General features: G+C 40.9%; 1 protein-coding gene across 9 annotated transcripts in view; it reads right to left on the bottom strand.

The window, feature by feature from the left end:
- Positions 1–21,807, bottom strand: part of KIAA1958 (KIAA1958 ortholog) — a 113,699-nt gene that overhangs the window by 14,204 nt on the left and 77,688 nt on the right. For 7 of the 9 annotated variants that reach the window (XM_075128853.1, XM_075128855.1, XM_075128854.1 and 4 more), the window contains one exon: positions 1,053–20,187. The exons of 1 other annotated variant lie outside the window; for it this stretch is intronic. In XM_075128853.1, the coding sequence (XP_074984954.1) occupies positions 19,142–20,187 (1,046 nt within the window). In that variant the 3' untranslated portion in view covers positions 1,053–19,141. Of the gene's footprint in view, positions 1–1,052; positions 20,188–21,807 lie in introns of those variants that run through there. One more of the 9 variants, XM_075128858.1, reaches the window with a different exon arrangement.

Genomic DNA, 21,807 nt, shown 5'->3' with positions numbered 1-21,807 from the left:
ACTCACTAGCTCTTCCCCTGCCCCCGCTTAATCATCTCACATTTGACTGCCCTATTCTCCCCAAGCAAACCTGGAACATGCTGCCTTTGCTTAGTTAACAGTTATCGTTGGTTGTTTTATGTCTATCTTTTTGCCATGCCCCTATCATAAGCACTTGAGATTGTCTGATAATCTCTTCCTTCAACACTGCTGTCATCATACAAGCAGCTGCTTTGGGGGCTTCTCTTACAGCTGCCAGATTTTTAATTTGGGATATTTTGCTTTATTGGCATCGTTAAAATAAAAGAGTTTGTGACTCAGAATTGTCTTACATATTAATACCGTATTCTAGAACAGTGAAAGTTCAGGCTTGGGAAGAGACTGTCATCCCAGGTTCACAGCCTTGGATCTGGTTTAAGTCAAAACCCTTCCTTAAGTAATTTCTGTTGACTACCTAAAGAACTTTTAAAATTGCTCACACACATACACGCACACACACAGATTAGCCATTAGGAAAGCATGTCACCACACTGGCTAGTTGGACAAAACACAGACAACTGCCTTGGGCTTGAAAAACCCCATTTCAATTGAAAACGTTGCTCTCTTGTGAGACGGGCAGTCCCAGTTATGGAAATTCTAAAAGCAAAATGGAACACTTAGAGCCAAAATATCCCCCTATCTTCACTGAATCCAACCTCGGGCCCCGATTCGGGAAAACATCCTTATTCAGGAAGGGCACTTGAAGCCTGGGTTTCAATCCCATTGACGTCACTGTAACTAAAGCACATTTTTAAGCGCGTTCCTGAATAAGGATGGACTTAAGTACGTGCCTAATGCTTTCCTGAATCGAGGCCTGGGTGACGTCAATGAATTTATACAAGGCTGGGCAGGAACTAGTTTTTCATGGGCTTGTTTGCATGCATCTTCTCAGAATGTTTTACTGGCTCACAAGAATTTCACAGCTGTGTTGATATCCATACCTGAAAGGCTTGTGAGTGGGTTGGGTTCTTTTCTATAATGTGCTTCAAATTTTAAAGTACATTGGTTTCATGTGATTAAAGAAAGTAGCCACCTTTGCAGAAAACAGTTTATTACATAAATGAGAATTGGTCACCATACCCCATTACAGACAAAATACTGTGAATAAAGCATGCACTTATCACAGACATCAATGACGTTATCAGTTGCTTAATTTTGAAATGCTCTTCTTAGTTCTAGAAGTTTAAGGCTGTACCAAAACAAATATTTAAAAACAATAAAGTCACACTACAATAGTAGCAAACATTGTACATACCATGAAATCAATCTGTTGTTCAGAAAAACTAGACTTTTAAAATGTACTCATGGGGGGAAATAAACAATGAGCTGAAATGCTAAAACATCAGACTCGCTTAGCAATTTGAAGATCAGTCAACGGCAAGACAAAAGTTAATGATCTACTCCAGTTAATAAGCAACTAAACTTGTTCTTTTTAAATACTTAAAATGATCTGAGAGGTGAGAAAAGGCAGGAACACAGCCACCGTATGAAATTCTTGTTTTCACTTTCTTCTCCTTCCTATTCAGTGTTTCCCTGTTTCTTTTGCAAAGTGTGTAACAGCAGCACTGTTCCAGGAGAGCTCTGAAATAAATTACCGGGAAGTAGATGTATGGCATAAAGTGTTTATTCCATCCCAGTTAAAGTCTAAGGGTCAGACATATGAGAACAAAAGGTGACATCTGTCTTTGTGGAGAGGTAAATAGACCTTATAGAAAAGTGGACTATTTTAATCACACCTAATGTACATAAGGGCCAGATCCTCAGGTGGTGCAAAAAGCAGTAACTTCATTGATTTCAGTGGTTGGCACCAGCCAAAGATCCAACACTTCATGCAGTTCTACTCTAAAAAGTTACTTTGTAGAAATGGCAGTGTGGGGTTCCACACTTATTGCTCTTTGCTGAGTCCAAATCAAATGTGCAAAGATAACAAGTGGCAATCTTAGCCTAGGATCTGAGTCCCAAGATGGGTTCTTTATGACTCACCCACCACCAATAACAAAGATCAAGTGACCAAGATTATGTCTTCAGTTACCATTGTTCAGCCTCATTTCCCTCATATTCCCCACTCTGTTACACTGGTGCAATCTTATTTCCTCCCTGGAGGGCATCACTTGAAGGCACTGGGGTTGAATCTTAGTTAACAGTTTTGTTGATGATGCACAAATTAGAAAAGAATCCAAATAACTTTCCCAGAGATGTACTGGTTCTGACGTATTAAAATACATCGAAATCTTACCTTTTCCCCACTAAAACAAACAAATGAGACTCAGAATACACAGAGGGAGCAGATTTGCTGAGGAAGAGGATGCCATTTTTACACAGAACCCTATTTTAATACTAAAAATAGATTACCTTTTCATACGGAGATCTTTGTTTTAAAATAACTGGTTACGTTTAGGACTGGGATTTTCAAAGGAGCCTAAGAGAATTAGGCATCTGAATTTCAGTGGAATTTGGATATATAACTCCCTTAGGCGCCTTTCAGAATCCCAGCCCAGAACATTAAAATATTTTCTAAAAGTACCATTTCCTGTAATGTGGTTAAACTTATATAAGGTTTCCCCAGACACCTCAGTGATTGTAAAAGAGGCGACCCCAAGGATGCATAATTCATAACTGAGTAAGTGAGTAGAAGGACTCAAGCAAGTGGAAAGCAGTATTCAGTCCACCACAGTATTAGCACAACCAAATGAGTAGCTTTCCCTTCATAAGCAGTGGTAGGAGACGAACATGTACCAGCAGAGCCTTTTACACTCGGAGGGCAGCAGTCCATTTCCTTGTCCCAGGTTTATGCCGGTAGAGTTATGATCACCTTTCCAGATTGCAGTGCACTAACGAAATAACGTCAATCACTACAGCGATCTAGTTTGGCAAGAACAAATCCAGCTTCCGCAATGAGCAACAAAGGCATGGGAACCATGAAAAAACAGCTTTTGTACTGGAGGGACCCAGTGTAATTTTTGGCAAACTGGTGTGTTGGATAGAAAAATGTTGAATAAATGCTGTGCAGCCATTAACCCTCCGAAGCAGTGACTCTGATGCGTGACAGACTCAAGAGCAAGATATGGCAGTGACTGGCATAGGAGCACAGATGAAGGGCGTGGTCCTTCACCGCTTCACACTTCAGGTAGCCATTTAACATCTGTACCGAGTGGGTGTAAACTCTCCCAAATCAGAATTCTGCACTCATGCCAGTGGTGGCATTTTACATGTGTTTTGTTCATGTGTCAGTGGCTACCAGACAGACAAAGCCGTAGAGAATCAACTTGCAGTTGGTCAAAGTTGACTTTAAAAGTAGCAAATGTTAAAAATGAAGTCATCTCAGCAACAAAGGAGCCAAACTGAAGACAATGAAGCTACACCAATTTACATCAGCTGAGAATCAGGCCCAAGATCTCTGGAGATGGGGAAAGGGTTATGGCATTAGCCTCAGACATGGGGGACACAGATTCAATTCCCTGCTCCGCCACAGACTTCCTCTGTGATCTTGGGAAAATCACTTAACCACACTGAACCTCAGTTCCCCATCTGTAAAATGGAGATAATAGCACTGCCCTACCTCCCAGGGGTGTTGTAAGGAGTAATATATTAAAAAGCTTGTGAAGTGCTTTGAGGTCAACTGCTGAAAAGCACTATGTAGGAGGTTGGAACACACCAAAGAGTCATAACTAGACTTTATACATTTAAATGTGGATAATATTTTCAGAAGTGACTAGTGATTTTGCTTGCCTTGATTTCTGGGAGACATAGAGGCATGATTTTCAGAAAGTGCTGAGCACCCACCTTCAGAAAATCAGGTCTTTTAAGGGATCACAAGTTGGACACCCAAAAAGTGATGCACCCACTAGTCACTTTTGAAAATCTTGGTTTAGCAGTCTTTTTGGAGGAAGGTTGCAATTACAAGTGCTTTTAAGATTTTTTGAAGTCAAATTCATTCCTGGGGTATAGACTTGACTTTAATACAGTTAGTCAAGGGATGAATTTTAATCATTGATATTTTTCAAGTAATATTGCTTTTCTGGCAACTTGGTATTTTGGTTTCAAAAATCTTCCCAAGTTTTTCAGTAGATCATCCTTCTCCATCCTAAACCCTTCCAGTAAACTCATGTTATTTGGTTTTCCACTTAAAAAAGGAATCTAAAGATTTCACCCTGTTAAAACTCAGATCAAAATCAAGATGAATTCATCTACTTTGTTTTTTACATTCATATTTTCAGCTTCTTCAGTGAGAGGAGAAAAGTGACTTTTTGAAAATGAAATGTCAGAATTATGATACAACGGGTCTGGCATGAAGATACCTGAAAAGAGGGAGGCCAAAACTATTGGGCTTGACTCTGATCTCACATTAGTTTTACAGCAGCGTAATTCCATTGATTTCAATAGAGCTTGGAGGAGTTACTCCTCAGTTACACTGGGTGCAAGGGAGATCAGAATCAGGACCACTTGGAAAGCCAACACCGGAACACATAATTCCTGTATCACTTCAGTTTCAGGTCAATACAGTTTTTAAGACTGTTCCATTACGAATTTAAAAGGTTTTCCTAATGATTTGATTTAATACTAAAATCACCATTTCAGATATCAAACTCTTCTCCCGTTATTCTGCAACACATGCAGACCAAACATTAAAAAAATAAAATAAAAAAATGCTGTCCAGCAACATGTCCCTTCTTACCAATCGCTCTGTGTCTTCACATGTATCTGATTTAGTAAATAATACATTAATAAACAAGAAAAAATCCATGACATTTTCCAGTCACTTTTAGAATTTTTTTTTCTTAAAAGCTGGAGATGATTTTTTTTAACCTGGTGTGTGGTCCCTTGTGTGGAACAGGATATTGTAAATTTGGCACCTCCTGTCTACCACAACATATTGTTTCCTTCTACAGAAGGCACTAAATACTGGCTCACAACATTAAACAAACAGCAGAGTACACAGTTTATCATGTCATACATAAAACTATTAACTGGCACAGCCTCTTAGTACAGATTTTTCAGTTAACTACAATAAGTGGTTATAGCAGCAATACATAAGAACATAAGAACGGCCATACTGGGTCAGACCAAAGGTCCATCTAGCCCAGTATCCTGTCTTCTGACAGTGGCCAGTGCCAGGTGCCCCAGAGGGAATGAACAGAACAGGTTATCATCAAGTGATCCATCCCCTGTCACCCATTCCCAGCTTCTGGCAAACACAGGCTAGGGACACTTCAGAGCATGGTTTTGCATCCCTGCCCATCCTGGCTAATAGCCATTGATTGACATGGTTAACATTTCTACAGATATCACAAATGTACATATGTAAGAGCACCTACAAGACATGCAAAATCTCAACATCACTGAATCACCCAATGCATAGAAATCATCATCTTTTTTTGGCAAGACAGTAATCTTTTTTAACAAACACTGTTTATAAAACAAAAGAAAAATAACAAAATCTACCTTTTAAAAAATGCTGTTAAAAAGTTGAGTTTTAACTATAATGAGGGCACAGTTAGAAAAAGTCAGTAAGATAAAGTTGGTTTTAGAGTAAGATTTCATACTGAAAATGGATTGATCACTTAGGAAAATTGTTCAGTGAAAATTTTGTTATAGTGAAACAACATACGTCCCCGAAAATCATGCTTAACAGTGATAAACCTGCTGTTTTGCAAAAAGGAAGAAAACACAAATTATTAACAGATTAAAGGGATTAAACATAGTAGGTAAAATAAATTAAAAGATTTATTTTTGCTGCTGTTTTCCTAGCACTGCTCACCATGAGACCAATGGATGTCATAGCAAAACACTTTTCAAAGGTCAAAGTTAAAGTGAGTAGATAATTAAAACAAATGGAAAATATTTTTTAATTCCCGTGTAAAACAAAACAGGACATTAAAAGGCTGGTCAAAGACCAAGATTATGTTTGAATTCTTTAGAAAAAAGACAAAGAGTTCTATTGTGTTTGCAAAACTCCCTCTCTTTCTCTGTGCCATTCAATTATCTTCATCAACATTTTACTTACATTCTTCTTGGTAATCCAATCTCTTTCTCTTTTACCTTGCCATGACCTGGTAGATTATGACTGCTCAAGAACGCTACACTGCACGGGTATTGTTCACCAAGACAAGAAATAATATAGATACAAAGGTACTGATCCAGCAAAGCACTTAGGCATGTGCTTAGCTTTAAACATATGGGTCATCTCAGTGAAGTCAGTATCTATTCACATGCTTAAAGTACATGCATAGCAGCTTTGCTGGATCAGGGCATAAGGCACGTGCTTAAGTCCCACTGCTTATGTAAATTCCTTGTTGAATTGGGTCCTACCAGAAAGCCACAGTCTGCTCTAGTCTATAGTGGCACAATGCCACTGAAGTTATCCCAGTAGCAGGGGCGGCTCTACCAATTTTGCCGCCCCAAGCAATCGCCACCGAATTGCCGCCACCCCCGGAAGAGCGGTGGAGCTGCCGCCAAATTGCGGCCGTGGGACACGGATGGCCGCCCCATTCTGAATGCCGCCCCAAGCACCTGCTTGGAAAGCTGGTGCCTGGAGCAGGCCCTGCCAGTAGGGTTGCATGACAGTAACTGAGAGCAGAATTAAGCCCCAAAACAGAAACATTATTATCTCACATGCTAAAGATCTGAATCTCTCTGCAGGACATTCCAGATCCTGTGTTAGTCTCTGTTGCTGTTTTTATTATCAAATGTAGGGATTCTCAGATTTCAGCAGTGTAGATGGTGGAGACTGAATAAATGTCCTGAAATATCAAGAATAAGATAAAATGCCGTATTTATTTAATTTTTAAACCTACTGTAAAAGACAATATGGATTGTATTTCTAAAAGCCATAATGACTCTTTGTTCTATGTATGAGATTCACCCTCGTTTCAATGTGAGTTCTGTGCAAAGTCCTAGGGGACAAAGAGAATAGGTCCTTATCTTTGGAAGTGTAGGGCCCAAATCACACACTTGGGTGCCCAAGTGAGAGCAGCCAGTTCCACACCTAAGCTCTCAAACTAGCATGTCAGAAACCCAAAGACTAAATTTGGGCATGTCAGTGCCCGCTGAGAACCAAAAAGGAGAGCTGGTAGCCAGGCTTGACAATTATGTACTTTGTATTTCAGCTAAGTGTACACAGCACCCAATGTGCATGAGTGGCAGTAGAAAAGGTGACCTGTAGGACTGGCAGTTAAGTAACAAACTGAAAGGAAAAGTGGATGCTGTATGAGTTTGTCACATATATGGTGTGTTTTACATAGCTGGAAGAAAAGAAGAAACAGGCAGTAGAAAACAACATTTTGAGGAAGATGGCAGGCAAGCAGAAAGTAGACAGGATGCACATGGAAGAGATTGGGGGAAGATGAACTTGGGGCTCTCAATAGGGTGACCAGATAGCAAGTGTGAAATATCGGGATGGGGATGGGGGGTATTAGGAGCCTATGTAAGAAAAAGCCCCAAATATAGGGACTGTCCCTATAAAATCAGGACATCCGGTCACCCTAGCTCTCAATGACAGATAGCTGGAGACCACATGTTTGAGGCGGACTGGAGAAGACTTGGAAAAGAACAACCAAGCAAAGAAAGCATGGGAGGAAGAGGACAGCAAGACAGGATATGACGGAAAGACTCTGGTCAAGAGAATTTTGAAGAGAAAAGGACTGGAACTCCAAGACCTACGAACACATGCCAGAGACCTGAAGGAGTGCCGAAGAACTGTGGACACCTCCATCCCTATGTAATGGTAAAAAGAGTTCAGAAGTGAAATGAAGTGAGTGTGTACAGCACCAAATTTATTTCTGTAGTGGCTTATGTCACTTGGCAGTCTTATGCCCCCTACCTAATGAAATCCCTCCTTTCTATTCTGCAGAGAACAGTTGGAGTTTGGCTAAAATTTATACATTTAGGACCAAGTTCTGCCCTCACTTAAACCCCATGCAACCCTCAAAGAGTTTAGTCAATCAAGCCTCTAAAACTCCTCCTCTAGTACATGGAAGCTGTGAGTATGGATCAATGGGCAGGAAGCATGTTTATTTAGAAAGCATTTTCTTTCCTTCCTTCATCTCGTGCTATGAAATTGGCAAGAATCTCTATGGCATGATTTTATAATCTATTAAGATCTCATTTTTTCAGCTAAAATATTCCCTAAAGTGAGCCTGATTCTTCCTGAGTAAAGAAGGCAGAATAAGTCCCAAAAATATATTATATAGGAAGAACAGGTATTCAGAAAACAATTCTGAAATAAAATTAATGAACAAATGAGTAAGATTTTTTCTGTATATGCTCTAATACTTTCTGTATCTATATAAATGTACAGTATATATATTATGTATAGAGACGCAGTATAAGTCACACGCACATATATATATATACATAAATATGAGTTACATTTAGGATCCAATCTTGCAAGTACTTTATGCACAAAATTCCCATTTTAGTCAGAGCTTGTAAGATTTGGACCTATGACTGGCACACAGGGAAAAAAATTAACTCATAAGAAAATTACTACCACAATCATAACTCATTGGTTGCTCTGTCTCTTCTTTGCTATGAGCATATTTGTCTTCCTGAATGAAGTTATTCAAAATCATATAGAAGCCCAGTATCGCTCCTTTTTTTCCCTTTTCTTCTAAACTTTGCTTTTATTTCTCGAGCCTTAAATCCTAGGAAACAATTTCTTTAACTGGTCTGTTCTCAAGCCTAATGATCCTTAGGTGAGAAGTAAAAACATAAAATACTTTTAACCACAGATGTGGAATCCGATCAGCAGCAATGCAGAGCAAACTGGGGATTACCCCAGAGTGAAAGTCGCATAGTCATTTCACAGTCTAATTTGACCAGAAAGATTCTAGAAGCCATATATATACATTACAAGTATCCTGTAACCAAACACTAAGACAAGGGAAACTAGTAAAGCCTGTCAACATATTAAATAAAAACATCTAAACCCCTTCTATCTCCTTTACAAAGCTTTCTGTTGTAACACAAAGCTAGATGGCTGCCATGAGAGCAGGACGCACAATAAAATCTGAAATCATTGCAAAATTGTTACTGGGTTGCAGCTTCTGTTTTGGGTTGCGCGATGCAAAGTTAGCCCCAATTTCAAACCAACTTGGGCTGATTTATGGTTTCCTGTTGAAACTGAGTGAAAGTTTTGTGTAGTTTTGATGTGAAATCGGGCGGAAAATCAGTTGTTTTGATTTCGTTTCACTTTGGGTTTTCTCAAGACTGATATTGAAAGCATAACTCAAGAGGAAAAAAAGGATGTCAATGCTTGTGGGTCAAAGTGCAATGCTGGTTAAGTGTATATGATTATGTTGTCCTCTACGGCCTGGTCTACACTGCGGGGGGGATCGATCTAAGTTACACAACTTCAGCTACATGAATCATAAATACATGTCTTCACTGCGGTAAGTCAACTGCTGATGCTCCCCCGTCGACTCCGCCTGCGCCTCTTGCTCCAGTGGAGTACCGGAGTCGACGGGAGAGCACCTGGCGGTTGATTTATCGTGTCTTCGCTAGACGCGATAAATCGACCCCTGCTGGATCGATTGCTCCAGAGGTAAGTGTAGACATGCCCTACATGTTGGCCCACAGAAGGTAAGAGTGCTTCTACCACAAGCATACCATTTAGAATCAAAGCTCCTGAGCTCTATTCCTGCTAACATACATGAAAGGAGGTTGTGGAATCTCAATCACTGGAAGTTTTTAAGAACCGGTTAGTCAAACACCTGTCAGGAACGGGCTATTTATTACATAGTCCTGCTTTGAATGCAGGGGACTGGACTAGATGACCTCTCAAGGTCCCTCCCAGTCCTAGACTTCTCTGATTCTATGAAGTTGCAGCTGTTGCAGTGCAAGTTCCTCATGCTGCCCTCTAAAATTTCCTCATCTCATTTGGCCTTTACTGAAACTATCACCAAGTATTCCGGCTGCTGTGAACAACAGTGACGTTTTTAGTGATACAGACACATTAATCAATCATCTCCATTAGGCATTACATCGAGACCACCAAGTCGTCTCATATATGGTAACTAGCCAAATAACTATGAGACAGAATGAACCCTAGTCGCTGTCAACATGGACCTGATTTAAACCAATGACCTACAAGGGAAAGGCTCCCTTTCTGATGACCTGCACCCTTCAAATCTTCTAGTCTCCTGTGAAAAATTTCTATTAGTTAAAATAGCAGTAAATATCACTTTTTTGAGCACTTACATGACAGAGGGTATAAACTCATCTCTAGAATTCATTAGGGTTTTAGATGTGGGGTTTTTTTGCATTCTTTCTGATGTAGCTGCATAAGCAGAGCACAAAACTTTTTAAAAAAATCTAGGCCCTATAAAAGCCATGGTTATTGCCTGAGGTGTTTTAAATTTCTTGATGAAGGAGAGGTGGATTTCAATAAAAATACACAAATCCAATAAATACTCTGGGTTGGATTCTCTGCTGGGTTAAGCTGGCCTAACTCCATGAAAGTCAATGGAGCTACACACCAATTTATGCAAGCTGAGACGACTGCCCTGAGGATGTGCAGGACATTTTCCACAAGATTATAGCTATTGTAAAGCAGGTCAAATTCCAGGCGTAGGAAGTGTCAGACTGTCTTTTTATAACAAGTAGACTATTAAAAAATAGCAAGGATAATATCTCTGAAACTGAATTAAAAGGTCTATTTTCTTTCAGCATCAAATAATCAGGCTTTTTATGCCAAATAAAAACTTGTGTTTTGTTAATTTTTCACCTCAGTTGGCAACTCAGTTACTTACATGAGATTTATAGACAGTAGAAAATAACAATGGGAAAAAAACACATAACCCATTAATGCAATGGACATAAAGTGGGATTTTCAAAGAGGCGTACCAGCTTTAGGCACCCAAATCCCATTCAATTTCATTGAGACTGAGACCTAACTCCCTTAGGCTACTGAAAGTCCCAACCATAATGGATGTAGTGTCCATTCATTACTGAAGATCCAAATTAAACTGCAAAACAGATGCCTGTTAAAGATACTTCACTTTGCTGTGTAATGAACTAACCTCCTAATCCCTTTTCAACTGTAGGTCCATTATCGATACAAAGAGAACTCATTTAGCAGCAAATAAATCATTTGCACAATCCAACTAATAGAATTTTGTATCTATTACCTCCTAATATTAATCGATTCAGTGAGAAAACAGAAGATGGGAAAGAAATTTCTCACACCGATAGGGAAACTGTATTGTATGAAAAATGTTACTTCCATGTTACAAGCCAATTTTGTACTAAACGGACGTTTCTTCATCAGGAGGAACTAGGACTGTCACTGTCGGTTTGACCATTTCCCTAACATGAATGCTTATTATCAAGAATAACAAACTCGCTGTTTCCTTCCTGAGACTGCAAGCCACAAACGCATAACTAGCTACCTGTATTTACTCTGGCAATTTTCTTTCAATCTCCCAGGGCTGGACCCCAGCTGGTGCCGCTGGGCTGGTGCCAGGAACGGTGGGAGCACTGTGGTGGTGCCCTTAGCAATGCTTCACGTAACCCAGTTCTGATCCCATCGAGATGGCAGGGTGAGGAAAGTACTGGATGGCGGCTCGTCTATGCTAGCACTCCCATCGTTTCTCTCGTGGGCAGAGATGCGCTGGGGATACTGCACTGCTGAGAGACGTTAAGAAAAGTAGGGTAGAGAAAGCTGCAGTTCGCATCAGAGTGGCCGGCTGTGTTCTGACACTCTTGCCCTGTACAATCAAAAGAAAAGCTACTACGTCTACACAGACACATATGATACACTAGAACTCAGGCTCGGTTGCTGAGTTGATAATGGCTGCCATATTGACCTCTGCAGTCACATTACTATCACAGACTGATTTTCCACTGGGTTCCACTGGTGTAACTCTATCAGCTACGGTGGAGGTACGCCACCCTAAAATTGCTGGAACAGTTTGGAAAAGCCGGCACCTGTGTCTATGGTAACACACTGTTTCGTAAAACACTTGGGATTCCTAGAACAAGAAGGAGCTATATAGTAGCCTCGTGTGTCTACTTTGCAGCTTCCTGCCTGCATGGTAGCAGAATCCCAGTGGTTTAATTGTTTTGGGGGGCTTCCCTGGCTCCTACTCTGATGGGTGTATTTCAACCAAAGGTTTTTAATTAAAAGGGTTCAGAATCAGAACTTTAAAAAACAGTTCTAAGTTACAGTTTGAGTTTACTCTCCATGAATAAATCTATGTTTTGGGATCTTTTCTCTATGTACTATTCCCCCTTAATGGGAGAATAGATTCCAGTACATACATGAAAGCGCAAAAAGAAAATTCATTGTCCCTGGGTGAGTTAGAACAGAATAGCCTGAGTCAGAACAGAATGGCCTTTTTATGTGACAACAGAAGTAGCATCTCATGTAGCAAAACGCGTATCTGTTTCCAGTCATGTTTAACGACGTACTGTACATCTTAAACCTGGTCCAGATGAGCACAAAGGTAACAAATGGTTTAATTTAACTTAGGGCAGATTATACCATATATCTGTGTTAAATTAGCATGATTTCACAGCTCCCTTAACCCCCTGAGGAACGCAAGGAGTTTTGGGACAAGATACTATTTCCTGATATCTGGCACTATTTATAGGATGAAATGAACCCCCTGTGCCAAGTGACACTAGGTCCCATTTGAATCCTATTTTGAGGACTTTTGTTAGACTTGAATGGTGCATAGACCTTGTGCAAAGGTGAATTTCACCTATGCTCACCTGCATGGCAGGGTGGGAAAGATCTCCTGCAATGACATGTGTTAAACGATTTCAGGTATGATAAGTCAATGAGATGCATCTCTAGGCTTGCGTGGCCATTCAAATAGACACACTGGTGTTCCTTTCAGTGATCGCATACTACAAAATCTAAGCCTGCAATTACCAGAATGCTAGGGCCCAGTGCTCCAGGGACCACAGGTATGTCTGTTAGGAATAGAAATAGGCACACTCAGGGGGAAAGACTCTGTCCCCCGCTCCAGTGTGCAGGTGCCATGAATGTGCCACCATCGACAGAGGAAGGATTTTCCTGGTGCAGGGAAAGTGAGCTGCCTTCTCACAACCACTGGTGTAGGGGACATGTCAGGATCAGGAAAGGAGGGGGCGGATCGAGGATGGCAGGGGTCAGGACCCCATCACAAACTTCTACAAATTGTCTTTGGGGAGGGGAAGAGAGAAAGGAAGAACCATACATAACAGATGCTAGTCATGTAATTTAATGCACGTTTGGAACATACTCAGATACTACGGCAATGAGGGACATATAGGAATCTGAATAGAATAGGGATAGTACATGGTGCTATGGGGATTTTAATTTACATTAGGGCCATTCTGGCCCCTTGTCCAGCCCAGAATCCAGGCAGTGTGAAAGCACAAAGCCACCTCCTACTAGGCAATGCTGTTTTGTGCTGCACATCAGCTATACCAGCAGCGTAATAAAATGTGATTTTCCTTCTAATCAAACACTTGAGCAAAGTGTGTGTATTAATGTAACCTGTAAAACACCTCATATGCCGAAACAAAGCTGTAAGTACACAATAGATTAAATATCAATGCTCTGTAGCTTCTGAGAAATGCATGTTAATATGAAATAGTTCCACAATGTTGGTGTCCTTCAAGAAACAGACCTGTGTGACAAGTATAGCTGCTCTGCACTGTTATATTGTCCAAGGTTACGTTGCTTGTACACTATTATTGTAGAATTATTACACAAAATAACTGAAGAGGGGTTTTTATGCACATTGCAATGTAATTACAGTTAACTTGTAGGCTTTTTATGCTAACTGCATGTATTTAAAAGCATAGCTATGTGGAAGTTTGTGTAACCCAGGTAAGATTCATATACTCGAACTAGTTGTGCAAGCCTTTTCAGACACAAATAATAGACTGTAAGGTTCACAAAACTCCAGAGTTCACCCATCTCAAGCATGGAATATCACATAGTGAAACAGGTGTTTTGTGCAAACATGAAATAACCCCAGAGATAGACACTAGTGATTATTAAAACAAGGCATAAGCATTCAGTTCTAGTATCCACAGGCACACATATCTGAATGTCCAGTCATTCAAATAGACTCATATGCATGTATTTGAAGGACCACTTTCAGATGAACTCACCTGTGTCTATTTTAATGGGTGATCATAACACACGTCCAGGTTTGTTTCTTGGCTTTTTAAACAGATGGTTTGCCTTACATTTACTACACTTGTTAGTGTCATGCTTTTTACTGCGAGTTGTTTTGCAAGAACTGACAATGTGGTCATGCAATAACCTCAGCAAAGCCTACTTTGCACAACAAAAACAGTGGCTCTGAAATCTCTCTCCTGCTCAGGGTTTGTGTAGCTGTATTAAGACTTTAAAATAAATTAGAGGACCAAATTTTGTACTCAGTTATGCCCAAGTTACCCCACTCAAGCCAGTGGGTTTGCTTAGCTGTAAATGAGGGCCGTCATATTGATGCGAACCATACTAAACACTTTTAAACGGTGCTACTTTTCTTAACTTGTTTAAAATGCACAGAGCCCATGCCAGTGTTTACATTAGAACAGGAGTCAGTCAATAGCACAGACAAAGACTCTCAAGGCATTTTTATAAGTTTCCCAACTCCTCCATCATTTCACATGGCTCAGGTCATTGGCTATGAGTAATACCTTATTTCATGACTAGTCCCTTTGATTTCAGTGGGACTGATCATGGAGTAAGGGTGACAGAATCTAGCCTCTGGTTTCTGTAGAAATAAAGGGTTAAAAGGCTTGTGGCAATTTACGGAACTATGTCCTGGCTGCACTGTTGTGGCTTTACTAACAGGAAAGCTTCACACTGCGGAGACAATAACATTCCCACTTACAGCTAATTCAACAAGCAAATATCGCACAGGAAGAGTCATTACACTCATTTTTCCCAAAGTTAAAAAAGAGAGAAGTACTTGAACTCACTTCTCAAAGCTCTATTTTGACAGGTTAAATTAAAACGTACAGCAGGCATATTAATAAAGACGTATATAGCACCTCCTTTATGGTCCAGATTCTGATACCATTACTCAGACTGAATAGCACCTTCGTCCAAGTGCCCTTTGACGCCAATGGGTCTACTGTTGGAGTATGGTGCTACTCAGTAGGGTTGCCACCTGGCCAGGCCAGTTTTTCTGCTGCCTTGCTTGTTCCTGGTCAGCGGATGTGGCATGTCAGGTTTTATTTGCTGCTGGCCATGTGAGTTGCAGCTGGGGGACAACACGCTGAAGTCCAGCCAATGCCCTGGTCTTGCTCTGAGTGTCTGTAACATGCCACGGGCTCCTAGGGCAGGATGGGTGTGGGGGCAGGCTGCTGGGGGGAGGAGGGGCAGGCTGGCAGTGTGGGCATCGCCAGTGGCAACCATACTATACAGATATCAGATTCTGGCCCTATGTGTTCAAAGCTACCTCAACAAAGAGTATAACTAGAGAGCTCCGTATTGCGCTGACCATCCCTAGCAAAGCTTTCCAGCATTCTGCCACTGGCATGGCAAGTTCAGTCTATTGTAACCCTGAGTTACTCGTTAGGGCTGTCATAAAGTACAAAAGAAAAGGCTAAATACACAAACATGTATTTAAAAATAAAATAAATGCAATAAACATGCCCCTCCCTTCCAATCTCCAAAATACACAATGATTCCTAAGCATGGGAACTAGCAGAGCTGCTATCTTTCATGGTTATATCTAGATTAATGCCCTGCCTATGACGTGAACCCAAACTCAAACTTGTAAATGCCAAACAGACAAACACTGCGGAAATGGGAGTTGGCAGGAAGGGTATGGGAAATATGGATTGAGAAGCAAAAAGCAATGGAACTGCTTTTGCTCCCCAAGTGCATTCAGCAATCTTAGTGCCTTTTCTTCCTTAATGATCTACTCTGATTAGACTTGCCTCCAGCCAGCCAGAGTAAAAGGCTCTGGTAAGTTTAAGGGGATGACTACACTGCAGCTAGCAGGTGTAATTCCCAGCATGGGTAGACAGACAGGTGCTAGCTCTGCAGAAGCTAGCATGCTAAAAATAGCAATATGAGCAGCAGCTCCGGCAACCCACCCAAGTACAATTTCACCTGACCCTTTGGGTACGTACCTGGCTGGCTAGAGCAAGCCGCCACCCATTCTACTGCAGCTGCTGCGTGGACACATACCCTAAAACACAACCCTCGCATGCACAAAGCAGTGTTTGGTGGAGAAATGTATTTCTTTTTATGCTGTATGGGGCCAATCAGGGAGACAAAGCTTGATCAGAAAATATGAAAAGGCATAAATCACACCGCAAACCGATTCATCTCAGCTAACAATTCCGGGTCCTACCTACACGGGTTCCATAATACTGACCAGACCTGCGAGAGGGATGCATTACTATCTCTCATGGTGGTGTTGCCACTCGGTTCAACGGGTGCCCTGTGTCTCCTGCTCAGCCGCGGGAGGAGCCAGATGCCCTAAAGACACTGCAGTTCTGTTCTGTGGGAGCAGAGAGGCCAAACAAGGGGATTCTACAGCACCTTGAACATCACAGAGACAGTCGCCACCACAAGTCTCTCCAAGGAAGCATGTTAGAACAGCGCATGTGGGTGAGTCACAGGAATGGCATTTGGATATCCAAACGGTGTGGGGCATTGGCACATTTATTTGCAGGCACCATCTAAAAGCCCTAGGAGGCCCATCGCCAGCACCTACTGTCCATTATTTTCCCTCCTCTTTCACTCAGGTTATGTCTGTACTGCAATCGGAGGTCTGACTGCAGCACAGGTGGGATACCCAAGCTAGCTCAGCCCAGGCCGCACGAGCACATCAGTGAGCCTGGGCACACACTCACATTGCTAGCCCAGGCCGCCCCACTGGCGCTGCTGTTTTTACATGTGCGAGAGAGGTTGAAGCTAGCATGGGTACGCCAATCTGTTCTCCAATCACAGCTCCAACTCCCGTGTAGACACACCCTAAAGGGCCAAGTATCCTGATCCCCTGAACTCAGTGGCACACCTGACACTAATGTCCATGGGCGCAAGTTTTGGCCTCAAATGCAATGTTCAAAATCAAGACCAATGCCTCTTGTAGAGCCAGTAAGAACTTGCAGTATGAGCTATCAACTATCTTGACCTGACTCCAGCCAAACCAACGTCTACCCCAAAGTCCTCAACAGTGGGGAAGAAAGGGTACTGTATCTGTTAGTAACTCAGGGGCGGGAAAGATGGGTAGAGGAGGAGCTCTTGGTGATTTTACCCTCTTGTCCAAAACTCTGGTTTAGCAAGCACACGAGAAATCAAAGCCCTGTAGCGCCACAGATATACTGATATGTAGGTATCACCGGGAGTGCAAAAGCAGATTGTGCCACACACAAGTTGCTTTAGAGTTGATGTGTGTTACAAGGTCAGGTGGGAGACAGATTCGTTGGGGTGAAATTCATGCTTGTGCAGAGGGTCAACACAAGGTCGACGTGCTACTAACATTCCACTGAAGACCTCAGAATAAGGCTGAAGAGATGCATAGAACCCTGTATTAATCCTCTGCATAGGAGAAAACTTTATCCTCACACCCGTTAAAGTATATTCATTGGGTTGGTCAGTTTCTATTTCTTTTTGCTACCCTTATTCTCACCCTCCCTTTATTCTCCACTGGTTTAAATGTCACCCACTACAGAGTTGCAGATCTAAAGAATGTAAACGAAGAAACAGACAGCTTGCTCACCTATGACCTGATCGAGCACCGGTTGAAGTCAATGGATGGATTCCCATTAACTTCAATGGCCATCAGATCAACTTGCTAGTGGTTTTGTCTAAAGTCTCATCTTTGCAGTGCTAGGGTACCTTAGCAAAGCATTTTCATATGTAATGCAGCATAAACTCAGTTCAATTACCATCAAAATGATCATACTTAATTTTAAAGGTTAGGGATTATAATGTAAAGGTTCCAGCTGAAATGTTTAATTTGTTAGTGTCCTCCCTGTGCTTAATGAACAATTATACTGCAAAGTAAATCAGTTGGAAAGATAACAGTCATTATTTAGTCTTTAAGAGCCAAATTCTGCTTTCATATTCACACTTATTGTCTTCGGTGGGAATTGTGTGTTAATAGCTGAATTTAGCTCACTGTGTTTTCTAGTATTTTAAGAATTTAATTTACCCCCTCACATATTAAATATAAAAATCATTTAAATTGTCTATTATGCCTCCTATGGATGTTGAATGACAATTTAAGACACATTTGATTTATCTGTATTCTATTTTTATGGCCTGGGAAGAGATTTCTGATTTTTCAGCACTGTTGCATTCCCTGGAAAATTGAAAGAGTGGCTGAAATTCTAATTTAGTAGAAGCTCAGGTTGCATTTCCATGTATAACATAAAACAAAATACTAATTACCAATACAGTTTGAAACAGTAAAGATTATTTGTATAACAGTCTTTTTGCCATTACACCTTTGCATATTGTTCAAAACAATATTTCATAGTCTAAAGACCAGCGACATTTTTGATCACAGAAAATCAACAACAAAAAGTAGTTAAAAAATAGTCTTCAGTGGACTTTGTTTAGGAATATTATATATTTTTCCAGCTGGCATAAATGAGCCTCAGGAACCACAATAATAAGAAAACATAAACTGCTCTAAATGATTTCACAGACTTACACTGATACACCTCTTATTTCCTGGTCTGGCTGAACTAGAACAAGCTTTCAGGTAAGAAGCAGCAGCCAGTTTGTCTAAGTTTGTCTCCCTCTACCTTGGAGATCAAAATAAGAAGCTTTACAAAGATGATTTAAAACAGATTTAAGATGTAAGCCTCCATGGGGATTTACACTCATTGTTTGCATGCATGTTAAAAACTGTATTTCCAGTCTCTCTTGTGTTGCCTGAGAACCATTTTGCCCTTGTAAAATCTGCAATTATATTATAACCCATAAGTAGCTTTCATTTTTGTATTAAACACTATAAATACTATGTTAGTAATACTAAACTATTTCTATCGACTTATTTGTAAAAAGAAAAATATATTATATATTTATATTTTTTATAAAGTGAATTAACACTGGGAAGGTGTGGGGAAGTAGTGTACAATCACAGTTGATGTGTATTATTGGGCATAAATTCAATGCTTAACAAAAAACTGTTCAATTGAAATCCACCTTTCAAGCTGTGTCGGAGGAAGAGTCATAAGAAGCCGACACTATGAAGTTGCCAGAACTGGAGTGGCTTGCCATAGACTGGGCAGCTTGTTGACTTAAATTGTTACAGATTAGCACCAGCTGGTTACTCTGTGCTTCGGACAGGGTGCTGCAGCTCTGGTAGACGCTGAAGTTGGTCTTTCTGCCAGGGATGTTGCCCTTCTCGCACATCGTCTTTACCATCTTTGCAAGCTTGTTCTTCCCCAGGGCTTGACAGTTGTACCAATGAAGTGCAGCCAAATTGACAACCGGCTTGATGGACAGGTAGAAAGGAGCATCTTCGTATCGCATTGCAGGGGGCCGTCTTTGAGCGTACTCCTTGTAGTCTTGCACTGGGCAGGTCTGTGGAGCATGCTGGGTGGCATAGACTCTGGAATCAGTCCCTCCTCTCTTGGTTTTGGCATTCATATCACCAGTCTCTTGCCCCATCCACTCCAAATATTCCAAGCCTGTTTCTGTCACCCGGAGCCTGATATCCCCCCATTTGAGGGTGGACCCATGAAAACCTGTGCAGTGTCCAAAAGCCTTAGTATTATTTAGCCAGACAAGGTTCAGCAGCCCCTCGGGATTATATCGACTCAACAAGCCTCTTTTGCGTAGGATAAGCTCATCAGCAAAGGTCAGCTTCATGGATTTGTGTGGCTTGTTTCCTTTGCCTTTACACCTCAGCTCTATCTGCTTTTGCTTCAAAGCTTCTTGAGATCTCTTGAACTCTTTATCCCTTGTAATACTGTATCCGTACCTGTGTTCTTTGAGATAGCGCTCCAGCCCGCACTGATAGTTGGCCAAGCTGTTTGGCTCATATTCTGAGCCATCCTTCTGTCTGGCATCCACAAAGAAGGAGGCTAGGTATGCATCGAGCTCTTTGCAAGGGATGACATAGATTTCCCGGGTTTCTGAGGGATATTTGGAGATGAGAAACTCTCTGAAGTTACGTAGAGCCGTCTGAGTGCTGCGAATGGTTTTCTCATTCTGCTCCCTGCTGAGTTCCGCTGCTCTCTCATCCTGGTCTGACAGAGGAAAAAGAATAGACAAGGGAACAATGAGTTTGTGCGACATGTTTTCCCCCAAAATAATTTCCTTAAGAAAGGAAAAAAAAATCAATTTCACAAAGATCATTGGAAAACATTATTACATACCTGTCTCATGTTTGAAAAGCCAACTTCAGTTTCACAAATGATGTTACTAGAGTATGGCAAAAAAACAATCAAAATGAGCTCCTCCTGTCACTGGCGCACACTTGGGCGCATGGAGATTTGTGGACAAGTCTGGGACTAGAGGCAAGTCTGCATTTTCGAACAAATGTGAGATAGAAAACTTGTAGATTGATTCCACTGCTGTGCGCAGGGGCCCAATTCGAGTAGCTAAACCCATTCGGAATTGCTTCATTTGTGAAACCAGAGGTTGTACTGGTTCCAATTAAAAAACAAAACAAAAACTAAAGCATCATATTTATTCCATTAAAAAGTATCTTTAATGAGATGTGTTTTCAAGTACTAAATAAATATAGACAGAAATGTACAGAACATTATAACACAGCACACCCAAACACAAAGGGTTTGCAAATAACCATACTACAGTGCAATCCATAGTTTACAAGCAGGGCCGGCCCTTAACCAAATGGCACCCCAGGTGAGGACCATCTTTGGCACCCCTCCTCCCATTTGTTAAACTTCTGAGTACCTTATTTTTTATTGCATTTGTAGCCCATTTCACAACTTTGATGCATAATTTGCATGCATGATTTTTCCTGGTCATATAAGACGATAAATTTGCACACTAGGATCTGTAAGTCTGTATTTATTCATGCACAGGACCCTGAGCTCAGCACCCCAGGCAGTCGCCTGGATCACCTGCCCCTAAATCCGCCCCTGTTTACAAGTGTACAGATATGAAAGATGGAGAATATTTCATCTTTAGGGGACAGAGAAGAAATACATCAGTAGCTACCAAGACAGCACTCCACAAATTCACTTAGACTTAAGATCACCTACACAATCAGGTTTCTTCTTGAGAGTGGAACCGTTTCTCCTTGAGGAACTGACCTTTCTTTCATGCTGGAAACCTTGGCAGAAGATCAAAATCTGGAAACAATTTTATGCTGGTCTACAAGGATATTTTTATAGGTCTTTGTGATCGGTGACATATCAAACCACAGTTGTTAATCAGAGTTCAAGCCATCACTAAAGGTAACTTTTGTTGAGATACTAATTTTCTTGCTGATCATGGCATGAAAAGCATAAAAAGGAAAATGGTCCTTACATTTAAATTACATGTGATATTGAAAGACTATTTTCTTTACATGTGCAAATTACCCATCTATACAAGGATGTAATTTAGAAGCACAAAGATGGAATGGTCTCTTCAGGTATATGACAATGCTTAATGGTATTAGAAAATGATAAACAACAAACACAAAGAAGGAAAATTTCAGTGACAAGCACAAAGAATTAGCTATGCTCTGTTGTAGTTAAAGGAACTCGGTTCTGACATTTTCCCAATTAACATACAGAAATGATTCAGGCCTTTTTTATATGTAATTAAAAAACAACATTAGATACAATTTCATTTTGTTTTGCCCTTTGCAGGTCGCCTTTAAGAGTGTCCTTATTTATAACTGCAGATAGGAA

This window comes from Caretta caretta, chromosome 5 (assembly GCF_965140235.1).
Source record: "Caretta caretta isolate rCarCar2 chromosome 5, rCarCar1.hap1, whole genome shotgun sequence".
In the NCBI taxonomy this organism is placed as follows: Eukaryota; Metazoa; Chordata; order Testudines; family Cheloniidae; genus Caretta; species Caretta caretta.
Note: the sequence above shows the minus strand (reverse complement) of the source record. Positions and strands in the feature narration are given on the sequence as shown.